Source organism: Xiphophorus maculatus, chromosome 17, assembly GCF_002775205.1.
Source record: "Xiphophorus maculatus strain JP 163 A chromosome 17, X_maculatus-5.0-male, whole genome shotgun sequence".
Taxonomy (NCBI): domain Eukaryota; kingdom Metazoa; phylum Chordata; class Actinopteri; order Cyprinodontiformes; family Poeciliidae; genus Xiphophorus; species Xiphophorus maculatus.
The window spans coordinates 5,145,115-5,163,243 of NC_036459.1; the positions used below are offsets into that span (position 1 = coordinate 5,145,115).

The window sequence follows — 18,129 nt, forward strand, 5'->3', positions numbered from 1 at the left end:
CTATTTTTGAAGAATGTAGAAAATTATATCAAAAGTAATTCACAATGCAGGATAGTGTTCAACAGATATGCTCACTGACTATAATTTATCTCAAGGTTTATAAATCATGATTTTCTTTCCTCAGACTTAACTTCATCGTTTAAGTTAGTCAACATTCTTAATTGGCAGTTAGAAATAATTTAAGTTATTTTGCATCTGATTTTGATACCTCACAATAGGCATGCGTTTGCGATCTGGTTAGAAAGAGTGAATGAAATTGAAGTAAGCCTTTAGGAAACCGGTGGGATCCTCCAGCTGTGGGTAGTGACTGATGTGGTCGTCCAGAATGGTGACTGTTGACCTTTTCACCAAATGCCTGAAAGAATCAAATACAAGTAAAGTGTATTTTAATTTACCTTTATAAAATATTCTAACAAATTACATGTTACCACCTGAGAATGTTTTTGCTAAACATCACTTTTGCAAAGCAATGTGTATGGAGGTAAAGGCATCACTCACATATAAAGACGGATGAACTGTGGATGGGGGTTGACAGGGTCCAGGGGTCCGTAGATCATGTGCACTGAAAAACAAAAGGGGGAGGACATGATGGTCATTGTGGAGATGAACGAGGGTCTTAAAATTACAGGTTAAAACACATTTTTAACAAAGAATTTGCTCCACCCAAGCACCACTTACATGGAGCATGCGTGGATGTGAGTGCTCCCACCCATCGATCTCTATGTTGAAATCTCTGATTGATGTACTGGAGAATACTAAGAAGATAGAAGCCCCACATTCAGTCAACTGTCTGTCAGTGAACCAGAAACAGTGAGCACATAAGCACATCATCACCTGTCCAAAACCAGGTTGCCGTCATTGTAGCGTAAACTTGTCCACATGTCCCAGAACTCTGCGTCTGTGGGCTGAGTGTAGGGACCGAATACTTCTCTAACGCTACCAATCAAGGAGAAAATGTGAAGAAAGTCTTATTTCTTCATCAATCCATCAATCTTCTGATGTATTTTAAAACACTGGTCCTCTTACCCCTTTTGGAAGATCATAAAGTTGGTGAGGCGCGTCAGAAATGTTGCCAGAATACTTGAGTCCTTCAACAGCTTATGGGAAGAAATTAAAAACAGGTCAGCCAAAAATGAAAAATGTCCATCCCTTTTCTATTCCCCATTAATAATTGGAAACAATAAAATATTATACTTAAAATGAATTGAGAAGTATGAAGAAGACAGATTCACTCACTGTCTGCAGCAACCGTGGGTGGTGTGTTTCTGGAAATATTCCTGTTGGAAATCAAAATGTCAGGACTATCCATGATTTTTACATCAAAACAATCAGGTAAGTTTAAAAGCACATATTTCAGACAAATACTACGAGACATTTTTGACGTCATACTATAGTATGTCATTTTATTGACATTTTCGACATAGTATAGTATGTCATTCTTTTGGACATTTTCAACGTCATACTGTAGTATGTCATTTTATTGACATTTTCGACATCATAGTATAGTATGTCATTTTTTGGACATTTTTGACGTCATACTCTAGTACGTCATTTTTTTGGACATTTTTGACATCAAATGTCATTTTTTTGACGTCATAGTATGTGTCATTTTTATGACATTTTCGACGTCATAAAATGTCATTTTATTGACATTTTCAACATCATAGTATAGTATATCTTTTCTTTGGACAATTTCGACGTCATACTATAGTATGTCATTTTTTGTCATTTTCTACGTCATACTATATATACTATGTGATTTTTTGGACATTTTCGACGTCATACTATAGTACGTCATTTTTATGGATATTTTTGACATCATAGTATAGCATGTCATTTATTGGACATTTTCGATGTCATAGTATAGCATGTCACTTTTTGGACATTTTCGACGTCATAGTATAGCACGTCATTTTTTTGGACATTTTCGACGTCATAGTATAGCATGTCACTTTTTGGACATTTTCGACGTCATAGTATAGCACGTCATTTTTTTGGACATTTTCGACGTCATAGTATAGCATGTCACTTTTTGGACATTTTCGACGTCATAGTATAGCATGTCATTTTTTTTGACATTTTCGACGTCATAGTATAGCATGTCATTTTTTTTTGTGACATTTTCGACGTCGTAGTATAGCATGTCATTTTTTTTGACATTTTCGACGTCATAGTATAGCATGTCATTTTTATGGACATTTTTGACATCATAGTATATAGCATGTCATTTTTTTTGGACATTTTCGACGTCATAGTATAACGTCATTTTTTTTGACATTTTCGACGTCGTAGTATAGCATGTCATTTTTTTTGACATTTTCGACGTCATAGTATAGCATGTCATTTTTATGGACATTTTTGACATCATAGTATAGCATGTCATTTATTGGACATTTTCGATGTCATAGTATAGCATGTCACTTTTTGGACATTTTCGACGTCATAGTATAGCATGTCATTTTTTGGACATTTTCGACGTCAGAGTATAGCATGTCTTTTTTTTGGGACATTTTTGACGTCATAGTATAGCATGTCATTTTTTGGACATTTTCGACGTCATAGTATAGCATGTCATTTTTTTTTTGACATTTTCGACGTCGTAGTATAGCATGTCATTTTTTTTGACATTTTCGACGTCATAGTATAGCATGTCATTTTTATGGACATTTTTGACATCATAGTATAGCATGTCATTTATTGGACATTTTCGATGTCATAGTATAGCATGTCACTTTTTGGACATTTTCGACGTCATAGTATAGCATGTCATTTTTTGGACATTTTCGACGTCAGAGTATAGCATGTCTTTTTTTTGGGACATTTTTGACGTCATAGTATAGCATGTCATTTTTTGGACATTTTCGACGTCATAGTATAGCATGTCTTTTTTTTTTTGACATTTTCGACGTCGTAGTATAGCATGTCATTTTTATGGACATTTTTGACATCATAGTATAGCATGTCATTTTTATGGACATTTTTGACATCATAGTATATAGCATGTCATTTTTTTTGGACATTTTCGACGTCATAGTATAACGTCATTTTTTTGGACATTTTCGACGTCATAGTATAGCATGTCATTCTTTTGGACATTTTCGACGTCATAGTATAGAATGTCATTTTTTGGACATTTTCGATGTCATAGTATAGCATGTCATTTTTTTTTACATTTTCGATGTCATAGTATAGCATGTCATTTTTTTTTTTACATTTTCGACGTCGTAGTATAGCATGTCATTTTTATGGACATTTTCGACGTCATAGTATAGCATGTCATTTTTTGGACATTTTCAACATCATACTATAGCATGTCATTTTTTTGGACATTTTTGACGTCATAGTAGCATGTCATTTTTTTTGGACATTTTTGACGTCATAGTATAGCATGTCATTTTTTTGGACATTTTCGACGTCATAAAAAAATGACATGCTATAGTATGACGTCGAAAATGTGAAAAAAAAAATGACATGCTAATATACTATGACGTCGAAAATGTCCAAAAAATGACATTCTATACTATGACGTCGAAAATGTCCAAAAGAATGCCATGCTATACTATGACGTCGAAAATGTAAAAAAAAAATGACATGCTATACTACGACGTCGAAAATGTCAAAAAAAAAATGACATGCTATACTATGACGTCAAAAATGTCCAAAAAATGACATGCTATACTATGACGTCGAAAATGTCCAAAAGAATGCCATGCTATACTATGACGTCGAAAATGTAAAAAAAAAATGACATGCTAATATACTATGACGTCGAAAATGTCCAAAAAAGTGACATGCTATACTATGATGTCGAAAATGTCCAAAAAATGACATGCTATACTATGACGTCAAAAATGTCCAAAAAAAATGACATGCTATACTATGACGTCGAAAATGTCCAAAAAATGACATGCTATACTATGACGTCGAAAATGTCCAAAAAATGACATGCTATATACTATGACGTCGAAAATGTCCATAAAAATGACATGCTATATACTATGACGTCGAAAATGTCCAAAAAAATGACATGCTATACTATGACGTCGAAAATGTAAAAAAAAAAATGACATCATAGTATACTATGATGTCGAAAATGTCAAAGAAAATGACATGCTATACTATGACGTCGAAAATGTAAAAAAAAATGACATGCTATACTATGACGTCGAAAATGTCCAAAAAATGACATGCTATACTATGACGTCGAAAATGTCCAAAAAATGACATGCTATACTATGACGTCGAAAATGTAAAAAAAAATGACATGCTATACTATGACGTCGAAAATGTCCGAAAAATGACAAGCTATACTATGACGTCGAAAATGTCCAAAAAAATGACATGCTATATACTATGACGTCGAAAATGTCCGAAAAATGACATGCTATACTATGACGTCGAAAATGTCCAAAAAATGACATGCTATACTATGATGTCGAAAATGTCAAAAAAAATGACATGCTATACTATGACGTCGAAAATGTCCAAAAAAATGACATGCTATACTATGACGTCAAAAATGTCCAAAAAATGACACTATGACGTCGAAAATGTCCAAAAAATGACATGCTATACTATGACGTCAAAAATGTCCAAAAAAATGACATGCTATACTATGACGTTGAAAATGTCCAAAAAAATGACATGCTATAGTATGATGTTGAAAATGTCCAAAAAATGACATGCTATACTATGACGTCGAAAATGTAAAAAAAAAAAATGACATCATAGTATACTATGATGTCGAAAATGTCAAAGAAAATGACATGCTATACTATGACGTCGAAAATGTCCAAAAAATGACATGCTATATACTATGACGTCGAAAATGTCCATAAAAATGACATGCTATATACTATGACGTCGAAAATGTCCAAAAAAATGACATGCTATACTATGACGTCGAAAATGTAAAAAAAAATGACATGCTATACTATGACGTCGAAAATGTCCAAAAAATGACATGCTATACTATGACGTCGAAAATGTCCAAAAAATGACATGCTATACTATGACGTCGAAAATGTCCGAAAAATGACAAGCTATACTATGACGTCGAAAATGTCCAAAAAAATGACATGCTATATACTATGACGTCGAAAATGTCCGAAAAATGACATGCTATACTATGACGTCGAAAATGTCCAAAAAAATGACATGCTATACTATGACGTCGAAAATGTCCAAAAAATGACATGCTATACTATGATGTCGAAAATGTCAAAAAAAATGACATGCTATACTATGACGTCGAAAATGTCCAAAAAAATGACATGCTATACTATGACGTCAAAAATGTCCAAAAAATGACACTATGACGTCGAAAATGTCCAAAAAATGACATGCTATACTATGACGTCAAAAATGTCCAAAAAAATGACATGCTATACTATGACGTTGAAAATGTCCAAAAAAATGACATGCTATAGTATGATGTTGAAAATGTCCAAAAAATGACATGCTATACTATGACGTCGAAAATGTAAAAAAAAAAAATGACATCATAGTATACTATGATGTCGAAAATGTCAAAGAAAATGACATGCTATACTATGACGTCGAAAATGTAAAAAAAAATGACATGCTATACTATGACGTCGAAAATGTCCAAAAAAATGACATGCTATACTATGACGTCAAAAATGTCCAAAAAATGACACTATGACGTCGAAAATGTCCAAAAAATGACATGCTATACTATGACGTCAAAAATGTCCAAAAAAATGACATGCTATACTATGACGTTGAAAATGTCCAAAAAAATGACATGCTATAGTATGATGTTGAAAATGTCCAAAAAATGACATGCTATACTATGACGTCGAAAATGTAAAAAAAAAAAATGACATCATAGTATACTATGATGTCGAAAATGTCAAAGAAAATGACATGCTATACTATGACGTCGAAAATGTAAAAAAAAATGACATGCTATACTATGACGTCGAAAATGTAAAAAAAAATGACATGCTATACTATGACGTCGAAAATGTCCGAAAAATGACAAGCTATACTATGACGTCGAAAATGTCCAAAAAAATGACATGCTATATACTATGACGTCGAAAATGTCCGAAAAATGACATGCTATACTATGACGTCGAAAATGTCCAAAAAAATGACATGCTATACTATGACGTCGAAAATGTCCAAAAAATGACATGCTATACTATGATGTCGAAAATGTCAAAAAAAATGACATGCTATACTATGACGTCGAAAATGTCCAAAAAAATGACATGCTATACTATGACGTCAAAAATGTCCAAAAAATGACACTATGACGTCGAAAATGTCCAAAAAATGACATGCTATACTATGACGTCAAAAATGTCCAAAAAAATGACATGCTATACTATGACGTTGAAAATGTCCAAAAAAATGACATGCTATAGTATGATGTTGAAAATGTCCAAAAAATGACATGCTATACTATGACGTCGAAAATGTAAAAAAAAAAAATGACATCATAGTATACTATGATGTCGAAAATGTCAAAGAAAATGACATGCTATACTATGACGTCGAAAATGTAAAAAAAAATGACATGCTATACTATGACGTCGAAAATGTAAAAAAAAATGACATGCTATACTATGACGTCGAAAATGTAAAAAAAAATGACATGCTATACTATAACGTCGAAAATGTCCAAAAAATGACATGCTATACTATGACGTCGAAAATGTAAAAAAAAATGACATGCTACACTATGACGTCGAAAATGTCCAAAAAAATGACATGCTATATACTATGACGTCGAAAATGTCCGAAAAATGACATGCTATACTATGACGTCGAAAATGTCCAAAAAAATGACATGCTATACTATGACGTCAAAAATGTCCAAAAAAATGACATGCTATACTATGACGTCGAAAATGTCCATAAAATGACATGCTATACTATGACGTCGAAAATGTCAAAAAAATGACATGCTATACTATGACGTCGAAAATGTAAAAAAAATGACATGCTGAATATGATGACGTCGAAAATGTCCAAAAAAAATGACATGCAATATACTATGACGTCGAAAATGTCCATAAAATGACATGCTATACTATGACGTCGAAAATGTCAAAAAAAATGATATGCTATACTATGATGTCAAAAATGTCCATAAAAATGACATGCTATACTATGACGTCGAAAATCTCCAAAAAAATGACATGCTATACTATGACGTCGAAAATGTAAAAAAAATGACATGCTGAATATGATGACGTCGAAAATGTCCAAAAAAAATGACATGCAATATACTATGACGTCGAAAATGTCCAAAAAGTGACATGCTATACTATGACGTCGAAAATGTCCAAAAAATGACATGCTATACTACGACGTCGAAAATGTAAAAAAAAAAAGTGACATGCTATAATGTCAAAAATGTCCAAAAAATGATATGCTATACTATGACGTCAAAAATGTCCAAAAAAATGACATGCTATACTATGATGTCAAAAATGTCCAAAAAATGACATGCTATACTATGACGTCGAAAATGTAAAAAAAAAATGACATGCTATACTATGACGTCGAAAATGTCAAAAAAAATGACATGCTATACTATGACGTCGAAAATGTCCAAAAAAATGACGTTATACTATGACGTCAAAAATGTCCAAAAAAAATGACATGCTATACTATGACATCGAAAATGTCAAAAAAATGACATGCTATACTATGATGTCGAAAATGTCCAAAAAGTGACATGCTATACTATGACGTCAAAAATGTCCAAAAAAATGACATGCTATACTATGACGTCGAAAATGTCAAAAAAAATGACATGCTATACTATGACGTTGAAAATGTCCAAAAAAATGACATGCTATACTATGACGTCGAAAATGTAAAAAAAAAAAGTGACATGCTATAGTATGATGTTGAAAATGTCCAAAAAATGACATGCTATACTATGACGTCAAAAATGTCCAAAAAAAATGACATGCTATACTATGACGTCGAAAATCTCCAAAAAAATGACATGCTATACTATGACGTCGAAAATGTAAAAAAAATGACATGCTGAATATGATGACGTCGAAAATGTCCAAAAAAAATGACATGCAATATACTATGACGTCGAAAATGTCCAAAAAGTGACATGCTATACTACGACGTCGAAAATGTAAAAAAAAAAAGTGACATGCTATAATGTCAAAAATGTCCAAAAAATGATATGCTATACTATGACATCGAAAATGTCCAAAAAAATGACATGCTATACTATGATGTCAAAAATGTCCAAAAAATGACATGCTATACTATGACGTCGAAAATGTCAAAAAAAAATGACATGCTATACTATGACGTCGAAAATGTAAAAAAAAATGACATGCTATACTATGACGTCGAAAATGTAAAAAAAAATGACATGCTATACTATGACGTCAAAAATTTCCAAAAAAATGACGTTATACTATGACGTCAAAAATGTCCAAAAAAAATGACATGCTATACTATGACATCGAAAATGTCCAAAAAATGACATGCTATACTATGATGTCGAAAATGTCCAAAAAGTGACATGCTATACTATGACGTCAAAAATGTCCAAAAAAATGACATGCTATACTATGACGTCAAAAATGTCCAAAAAAGTGACATGCTATAGTATGATGTTGAAAATGTCCAAAAAAATGACATGCTATACTATGACGTTGAAAATGTCCAAAAAAATGACATGCTATACTATGACGTCGAAAATGTAAAAAAAAAAAGTGACATGCTATAGTATGATGTTAAAAATGTCCAAAAAATGACATGCTATACTATGACGTCGAAAATGTAAAAAAAAAAATGACATCATAGTATACTATCATCTATCATAGTATACTATGATGTCGAAAATGTCAAAGAAAATGACATGCTATACTATGACGTCGAAAATGTAAAAAAAAATGACATGCTATACTATGACGTCGAAAATGTCCGAAAAATGACAAGCTATACTATGACGTCGAAAATGTCCAAAAAAATGACATGCTATACTATGACGTCGAAAATGTCCAAAAAATGACATGCTATATACTATGACGTCGAAAATGTCCAAAAAAATGACATGCTATATACTATGACGTCGAAAATGTCCAAAAAATGACATGCTATATACTATGACGTCAAAAATGTCCAAAAAAAATGACATGCTATACTATGATGTCAAAAATGTCCATAAAAATGACATGCTGTACTATGACATCGAAAATGTCCAAAAAGTGACATGCTATACTACGACGTCGAAAATGTAAAAAAAAAAAGTGACATGCTATAATGTCAAAAATGTCCAAAAAATGATATGCTATACTATGACGTCGAAAATGTCCAAAAAAATGACATGCTATACTATGATGTCAAAAATGTCCAAAAAATGACATGCTATACTATGACGTCGAAAATGTCAAAAAAAATGACATGCTATACTATGACGTCGAAAATGTCAAAAAAAAATGACATGCTATACTATGACGTCAAAAATGTCCAAAAAAATGACATGCTATACTATGACGTCAAAAATGTCCAAAAAAGTGACATGCTATAGTATGATGTTGAAAATGTCCAAAAAAATGACATGCTATACTATGACGTCGAAAATGTAAAAAAAAAATGACATCATAGTATACTATCATCTATCATAGTATACTATGATGTCGAAAATGTCAAAGAAAATGACATGCTATACTATGACGTCGAAAATGTAAAAAAAAATGACATGCTATACTATGACGTCGAAAATGTCCAAAAAAATGACATGCTATATACTATGACGTCGAAAATGTCCAAAAAAATGACATGCTATACTATCACGTCGAAAATGTCCAAAAAATGACATGCTATACTATGACGTCAAAAATGTCAAAAAAATGACATGCTACACTATGACGTCGAAAATGTAAAAAAAAAAATGACATCATAGTATACTATGATGTCGAAAATGTCAAAGAAAATGACATGCTATACTATGACGTCGAAAATGTAAAAAAAAATGACATGCTATACTATGACGTCGAAAACGTCCGAAAAATGACAAGCTATACTATGACGTCGAAAATGTCCAAAAAAATGACATGCTATATACTATGACGTCGAAAATGTCCATAAAAATGACATGCTATATACTATGACGTCGAAAATGTCCAAAAAAATGACATGCTATATACTATGACGTCGAAAATGTCCAAAAAATGACATGCTATATACTATGACGTCAAAAATGTCCAAAAAAAATGACATGCTATACTATGATGTCAAAAATGTCCATAAAAATGACATGCTGTACTATGACATCGAAAATGTCCAAAAAATGATATGCTATACTATGATGTCAAAAATGTCCAAAAAAATGACATGCTATACTATGACGTCGAAAATGTAAAAAAAAAAATGACATCATAGTATACTATCATCTATCATAGTATACTATGATGTCGAAAATGTCAAAGAAAATGACATGCTATACTATGACGTCGAAAATGTAAAAAAAAATGACATGCTATACTATGACGTCGAAAATGTCCAAAAAAATGACATGCTATATACTATGACGTCGAAAATGTCCAAAAAAATGACATGCTATACTATCACGTCGAAAATGTCCAAAAAATGACATGCTATACTATGACGTCAAAAATGTCAAAAAAATGACATGCTACACTATGACGTCGAAAATGTAAAAAAAAAAATGACATCATAGTATACTATGATGTCGAAAATGTCAAAGAAAATGACATGCTATACTATGACGTCGAAAATGTCCGAAAAATGACAAGCTATACTATGACGTCGAAAATGTCCAAAAAAATGACATGCTATACTATGACGTCGAAAATGTCCAAAAAATGACATGCTATATACTATGACGTCGAAAATGTCCAAAAAAATGACATGCTATACTATGACGTCGAAAATGTAAAAAAAAAAAGTGACATGCTATACTATGATGTCAAAAATGTCCAAAAAAGTGACATGCTATAGTATGATGTTGAAAATGTCCAAAAAAATGACATGCTATACTATGACGTTGAAAATGTCCAAAAAAATGACATGCTATACTATGACGTCGAAAATGTAAAAAAAAAAAGTGACATGCTATACTATGATGTCAAAAATGTCCATAAAAATGACATGCTGTACTATGACATCGAAAATGTCCAAAAAATGATATGCTATACTATGATGTCAAAAATGTCCAAAAAAATGACATGCTATACTATGACGTCGAAAATGTATATTATATAATGTATATGTATAAAATGACATCATAGTATAGCATGTCATTTTTTGGACATTTTCGACGTCATAGTATAGCATATCATTTTTTGGACATTTTCGACATCATAGTATAGCATGTCATTTTTTTTTGACATTTTCGACGTCATAGTATAGCATGTCATTTTTTTGGACATTTTCGACGTCATAGTATAGCATGTCATTTTTTTGGACATTTTCGACGTCATAGTATATATAGCATGTCGTTTTTTGCACATTTTCGACGTCATAGTATATATAGCATGTCGTTTTTTGCACATTTTCGACGTCATAGTATAGCATGTCATTTTTTGGAGATTTTCGACGTCATAGTATAGCATGTCATTTTCTTTGACATTTTCGACATCATAGTATAGCATGTCATTTTTTTTTGACATTTTCGACGTCATAGTATAGCATGTCATTTTTTTGGACATTTTCGACGTCATAGTATAGCATGTAATTTTGTTTGACATTTTCGACGTCATAGTATAGCATGTCATTTTTTGGAGATTTTCGACGTCATAGTATAGCATGTCATTTTCTTTGACATTTTCGACATCATAGTATACTATGATGTCTTTTTTTTTTTTTACATTTTCGACGTCATAGTATATCATGTCATTTTTTTGGACATTTTCGACATCATAGTATATAGCATGTCATTTTTTGGACATTTTCGACATCATAGTATAGCATGTCATTTTTTTGGACATTTTCGACATCATAGTATAGCATGTCATTTTTTTGGACATTTTCGACGTCATACTATGCTATGTCATTTTTTTGGACATTTTTGACATCATATTATACTATGTCAAAAAAAATGACATGCTAAATATTATGACGTCGAAAATGTCCAAAAAATGACATACTATAATAAGACGTCAAAAATGTAAAAAAAAATGACATAGTATAGTATGATGTCAAAAAAGTAAAAAAAAAAAGACGTACTATGCTATGACGTCGAAAATGTCAAAAAATGACAGTATAATATGTCAAAAATGTAAAAAAAAATGACATAGTATAGTATGACGTCGAAAGTCATAAAAATGACATAATATACTATGATGTCGAAAATGTCAATAAAATGACATATATAGTATGATGTCTAAAATGTCCAAAAAAATGACGTATTATACTACGACGTCGAAAATGTCATAAAAATGACATACTATACTATGACGTCGAAAATGTCCAAAAAATGACGTACTATACAGTCATGGCCAAATGTTTTGAGAATGATTCAAATGTTAATATTTACAAAGTCTACTGCTTCAGTTTTTATAACGGCAATTTGCATATACTCCAGAATGTTAAAAGAGTGATCAGCGTAACAGCAATTAATTGCAAAGTCAATGTTTGCCTAGAAAATGAACTTTGTCCCCCAAAACACATTTCAACTTCATTGCAGCCCTGCCTTAAAAGGACCAGCTAACATCGTTTCAGTGATTGCTCCATTAAGACAGGTGTGGGTGGTGATGAGGACAGGGCTGGAGATCAATCTGTCATGATTAAGTAAGAATGACACCACTGGACACTTTAAAAAGCGGCTGGTGCTTGGCATCATTGTTTCTCTTCTGTGAACCATGGTTACCTCGAAAGAAACACGTACAGTCATCATTGCACTGCACAAAAATGGCCTAACAGGAAAGAAAATCGCAGCTAGAAAGATTGCACCTCAGTCAACAATCTATCGCATCATCAAGAACTTCAAGGAGAGAGGTTCCATTGTTGCCAAAAAGGCTCCAGGGAGCCCAAGAAAGACCAGCAAGCGCCAGGACCGTCTCTTAAAAGTGTTTCAGCTGCTGGATCAGGCTACCAGCAGTGCAGAGCTTGCTCAGGAATGGCAGCAGGCAGGTGTGAGTGCATCTGCACGCACTGTGAGGCGGAGACTCTTGGAGCAAGGCCTGGTCTCAAGGAGGGCAGCAAAGAAGCCACTTCTCTCCAGGAAAAACATCAGGGACAGACTGATATTCTGCAAAAGGTACAGGGAGTGGACTGCTGAGGACTGGGGTAAAGTCATTTTCTCTGATGAATCCCCTTTCCGATTGTTTGGGACATCTGGAAAACAGCTTGTTCGGAGAAGACAAGGTGAGCGCTACCACCAGTCTTGTCTCATGCCAACTGTAAAGCATCCTGAAACCATTCATGTGTGGGGTTGCTTCTCAGCCAAGGGAGTCGGCTCTCTCACAGTCTTACCTAAAAACACAGCCATGAATAAAGAATGGTACCAGAATGTCCTCCAAGAGCAACTTCTCCCAACCGTCCAAGATCAGTTTGGTGATGAACAATGCCTTTTCCAGCATGATGGAGCACCTTGCCATAAAGCAAAGGTGATATCTAACTGGCTCAGGGAACAAAACATAGAGATTTTGGGTCCATGGCCTGGAAACTCCCCTGATCTTAATCCCATTGAAAACTTGTGGTCAATCATCAAGAGACGGGTGGACAAACGAAAACCTAGGAATTCTGACAAAATGCAAGCATCGATTGTGCAAGAATGGACTGCTATCAGTCAGGATTTGGTCCAGAAATTGATTGAGAGCATGCCAGGGAGAATTGCAGAGGTCCTGAAGAAGAGGGGTCAACACTGCAAATATTGACTTGCTGCATTAACTCATTCTAACTGTCATTAAAAGCTTTTGTTACTCATAATATGATTGCAATTGTATTTCTGTATGTGATGACAACATCTGACATACACACATGAAAACCAGAGGGCAGCAGATCATGTGAAAATATAATATTTGTGTCATTCTCAATACTTTTGGCCATGACTGTACTATGACGTCGAAAATGTCAAAAAAATGACATACTATATAGTATGTCAAAATTGTCCAAAAAAATGACGTCCTATAGTATGACGTCGAAAATGTAAAAAAAAAATGACATACTATACTATGACGTCGAAAATATAAAAAAAATGACATACTATACTATGACGTCGAAAATGTCAGTTCGGATGTCATACTATAGTATTTGTAAGTCATTTGTAAGTCACCAAGTCATTTGTGCTCTTTTTTTACACCATACTATGAGTTAATTTTGTCCATTTTGGAGGTCACTTCTTGAGTTCCTTTTAATTTGTGCTTAGGAATATTTTTCTGTTGGAACACCAAATTGTATTTGACCCAAAATGACACCTTATTGAAAGGAAACTACTGGTTACGTACATCCCTGCCTTTAACCTTACACACATGTCTAATTCCAGCCCTAAATACATCAGTAATTCCAACCCAACCTTCTACCCTACACACACACACATATACACTTACATACAGTATATAGCCATACCATTGTGTTTTGCATTAATTTTTCAAAACATCCTATCTTTTGTGAACGTAACAATAACCCCCAAAAAAGCCAACATTGTACCTCCATTTGTTAAACACAGACTGTTGAAGTTCAGATGCCCTGTCCGATTTTGGTCACTCCTAGTTTAGGAGAAAAACAAAGTGAAAAACAGTTAAGAAAAAGAAACTAATGGCGACCACTGAATTCTTTTGACACCTGCTATAAAATGATCACCTGTATAGCAGCTCTAGGGCCACAGTATCTCCATAATCATGGGATATCAAATTGAGTCGTTGATTGCTCAGACCCAAGTGGGCCACCATGGCCTCAACTATACTGGCTTGTTCAAAGATGGAGTACCTGTGGGGTCTCTGGGATGTTGCAGAAAAGGGGAAATAGGAGAAACATGTGCATGAAAGAAAGAGGCAGGAAAAATAATTACCACATAAGGGAATAAAATATGCAGACTCACAGGTTTGTCACTAAAACCAAATCCAAGGAAGTCCAGTGCAATGACTCGATGGAAGCGCTGTGCGAGCGGATCCCAGATCTGCAAGGGAGGAAAAACGGTTCAGGATTTGTGAACATTTTTCCACGTCAAAATTGCTTATTTTAACAGACTCATAATTCCGTATGCGGTGGCGGTTTCTGACATGGGTGACATGGGCAACAAGCAGCCCCACCCCGCCTGCCCCTCACTGTATAATCCCCCAACTCCCCGCTCTTACAACCGGAGGATCTAAATGTCAAAAGTACCTAATGCATGTCAATGTCAATTTTATTTATGAAACATACAAATAAATATTTACTGCATGTTATACATGATCTTATACTGTACAGTATTCATAAAACCACAGATAAATAGAAATAGAAATAAAAACACAAATTAAAACATACAGGACAAGTAAATACATCATCACACCAACAGTCACCCCTCGCCTGTCTACTATTTCATAGAAGGGAATAGGAGGGAGATGGGGGACTTTGGAAAGGTGGTTCGCCCAGGGTACCAAACATTCTAGGACCACCTTTGTCCATATGCATCTCTGTTTTGTAAACGGCTGCTCAATATGAATTTATGGCATATATCTATGCAGTTTCTTGGGTTTCAAATGTGGAACCTGCAAGAATCAGAGACTACCAGAGATGGGCTGGACTAATAATATAGCAAAAGATGAAAATGAACCTCCTGCCTTCTGCCTCCATGGCAACCCTGGTGTTCATACAGGATATGCTAAGCTTCCGCTGTACAGACTGCATACCTTGTTCCAGTCATAGCTGGAGGTGGGGAAGCCGTGGAGCAGAAGGACCACATCTGAGCTTCCCAAAGCACCGTAGGAGTCTGGGAAGAACATCTCGATGTGAGACAGGAAACAGGTGGATATTTGGAGATTAATCTCCTCCCCACCGCCCCGTCCTGAGTGCTGCTACCTCTATAAAAGATCTTCTTCCCTCTGAAGTGGAAGAAATCCCCGGCGCTGTGCCACTTCTGTAGGGTGGCGGAGAGGTGAGGGGCCGGGATGTGCAGGTAGACGGCCACGAGCGGGACGCAAATTAGACCCACATGGATCCACCACTCTCTCATGTTGAGATCAGCGGTGAGGAGGTCTCATTCCTGCCGCTGACACACTGAGCCACAAACGCAACAAGCCGAGACAAGCAGGCTTAGAGTTAAAGGAGCAGGTAGCATTGCGTCCAGGCAGCTGAAATGACTTATTAAAGACAGAGTACGGTACTTACTGCAAAGTTCCTGCTTGTTATCAGCAGACCTTCAACCTGTTTCAGACCTGCAGAGGATATTCCTGTGGAGAGTTAAGAAGTAAACATAGCAGAGAAAAGTAAGAGCTCTCACTCTGCTAACGTTTTTTTTAGAGGAAGACACAAACTCGTTGGATGGCTACGGTGCAACCAATTTATAAAGCGCAACTCATCTTGTCAATAGAAGATCTTTGAATAATCGCCAAACAAGAAATGAGGCGTTTACTGCCATCTACCAGTCTGGACGTGTAGTGGCACAAAATGAAGCTGAATCCTTGAAAAATAAAATGATGTAGTACTACAAGTACTAACAAGGAGTAGTAGTAGTGAATAAAAAAGGTAAATCTTGTTATAAATCAACAAATATTTTCATGTCCTTAAGCTTATTCATTTTGTGAGAAAAAACAAACAATTTGAAATAATTTTTGTTTCTATTTTTATTGTGGTTTTGATTTTCATTCTTAATCACTTCTAGAAAATCAAGGACAACAGCAGTTCATTTGCATGTGTTTAATGAATGTATGTCTTAAAATATGACAAAATAAGAACAGAATGACCATTTTTTCCCCACATGCATGCATTCAAAATAAACTGTAAAAATTAATTTCTTAAACCAATATGGAAATAAAAAATATCCCAAATCATACAAGTGTGGTAAGTTGTGCCTGTTTGATGTCTGGTTTTACATTAAATAGACAGATACAAAATGCTATTAAAATATTATTTTAATATGTAATAAATTGTAATAAATGTAATAAATATGTAAGTAATAAATTTAAACATATTATATTTTAAAAATTGCTGCTCTATTTATATCCAACATTACCAATATGATCATGCTTGATGTGTTCTTGACTTCTTCAAAAATAATCAATTATGGCAATTGCAACACCTAAAGAAAGAAATTGTGACATTTTCTGTTATGTTGGGTGTATTATTGAGTGTCCAATGCTTGAATTAACATAGTTAACATTAAATGCCTTGAAAATGGAATTGAAACCATAGTACGTAAAAGAAACCCTTAACTGCAATATTACATACTGATAAAATGCCCTCATTGCTTGGGAAAGATATTTTTTATATTTCTTTCGCAAATAAAACTAGTGATTTAAGTGTGCTGTTTTAGTTTGACGACATAGATTGGCATTTGAGTAACTGGTTCAAAGCCAGTAATTAAATTGAATGAGTTTCCTTAGATAAAAGTGGCTTTTACTTTGTGAAATGCTTGAGGAAAGTATTCATTGTGTTTTCAGTGCTATACATAAACAATTAAGCTGGGCTATCTTGTTCCTTTTCTTTTAGATTGGAGATCTCTCTATCTGCTCCATTTATAACAAGAGGAATAAGGAAACTGGACAGCCTTTGTTTTAAACTCAGCTTTTTGTCCTATTGTTTTTTGTTCTCCACTAAAACTTCTAAGGTTAATATAGGACATGTTGACATAACACTGGATTTTCAAGAGTGATATCTGGTCAGGAATGGGTGTGCAGAAGATCCCCAGTTTAAATCCTAGAGACATTGATTAATGCACAAAACCTTTCACTTGGGGCGGAATGGGAACTGCTGTGTTCTGTTCAGACTGAGGTTTCAAAAGATGAAGTCAATTTGCACAAACACCTTCTGAAGTGGAGTTATTTGAAAGTGCAGCACTAAACTAGATGTGCAATTTGTTAGCTTGAAGATGAGAAATCGATAAAACAGCAGCAGATTTATCTATTAATATGTGAAGACAGATGGGGGGGAAAAAATCCTACCTTTGACCACCTACCTTTCCAAGTGTTACTGATGGCATCTAAATAATGTCACGATATGTATGGAAAATGT

The 18,129-nt window shown here is 34.1% G+C and overlaps 1 protein-coding gene across 1 annotated transcript; it reads right to left on the reverse strand.

Annotated features, from left to right (window-relative positions):
* Nucleotides 1–9: 9 nt before the first annotated feature.
* Nucleotides 10–16,384, reverse strand: mest. Its single transcript, XM_014471870.2, has 12 exons — nucleotides 16,288–16,384; nucleotides 15,979–16,176; nucleotides 15,810–15,889; nucleotides 15,020–15,097; nucleotides 14,782–14,918; nucleotides 14,629–14,687; nucleotides 1,237–1,277; nucleotides 1,027–1,097; nucleotides 835–936; nucleotides 679–755; nucleotides 499–562; nucleotides 10–355 (listed from the first exon to the last, which is right to left on the reverse strand). Exons 2-12 carry the CDS (start codon nucleotides 16,130–16,132, stop codon nucleotides 238–240), a joined length of 981 nt encoding a protein of 326 aa, XP_014327356.1. The 5' UTR covers nucleotides 16,133–16,176; nucleotides 16,288–16,384; the 3' UTR covers nucleotides 10–237.
* Between the last annotated feature and the right edge of the window lie 1,745 nt (nucleotides 16,385–18,129).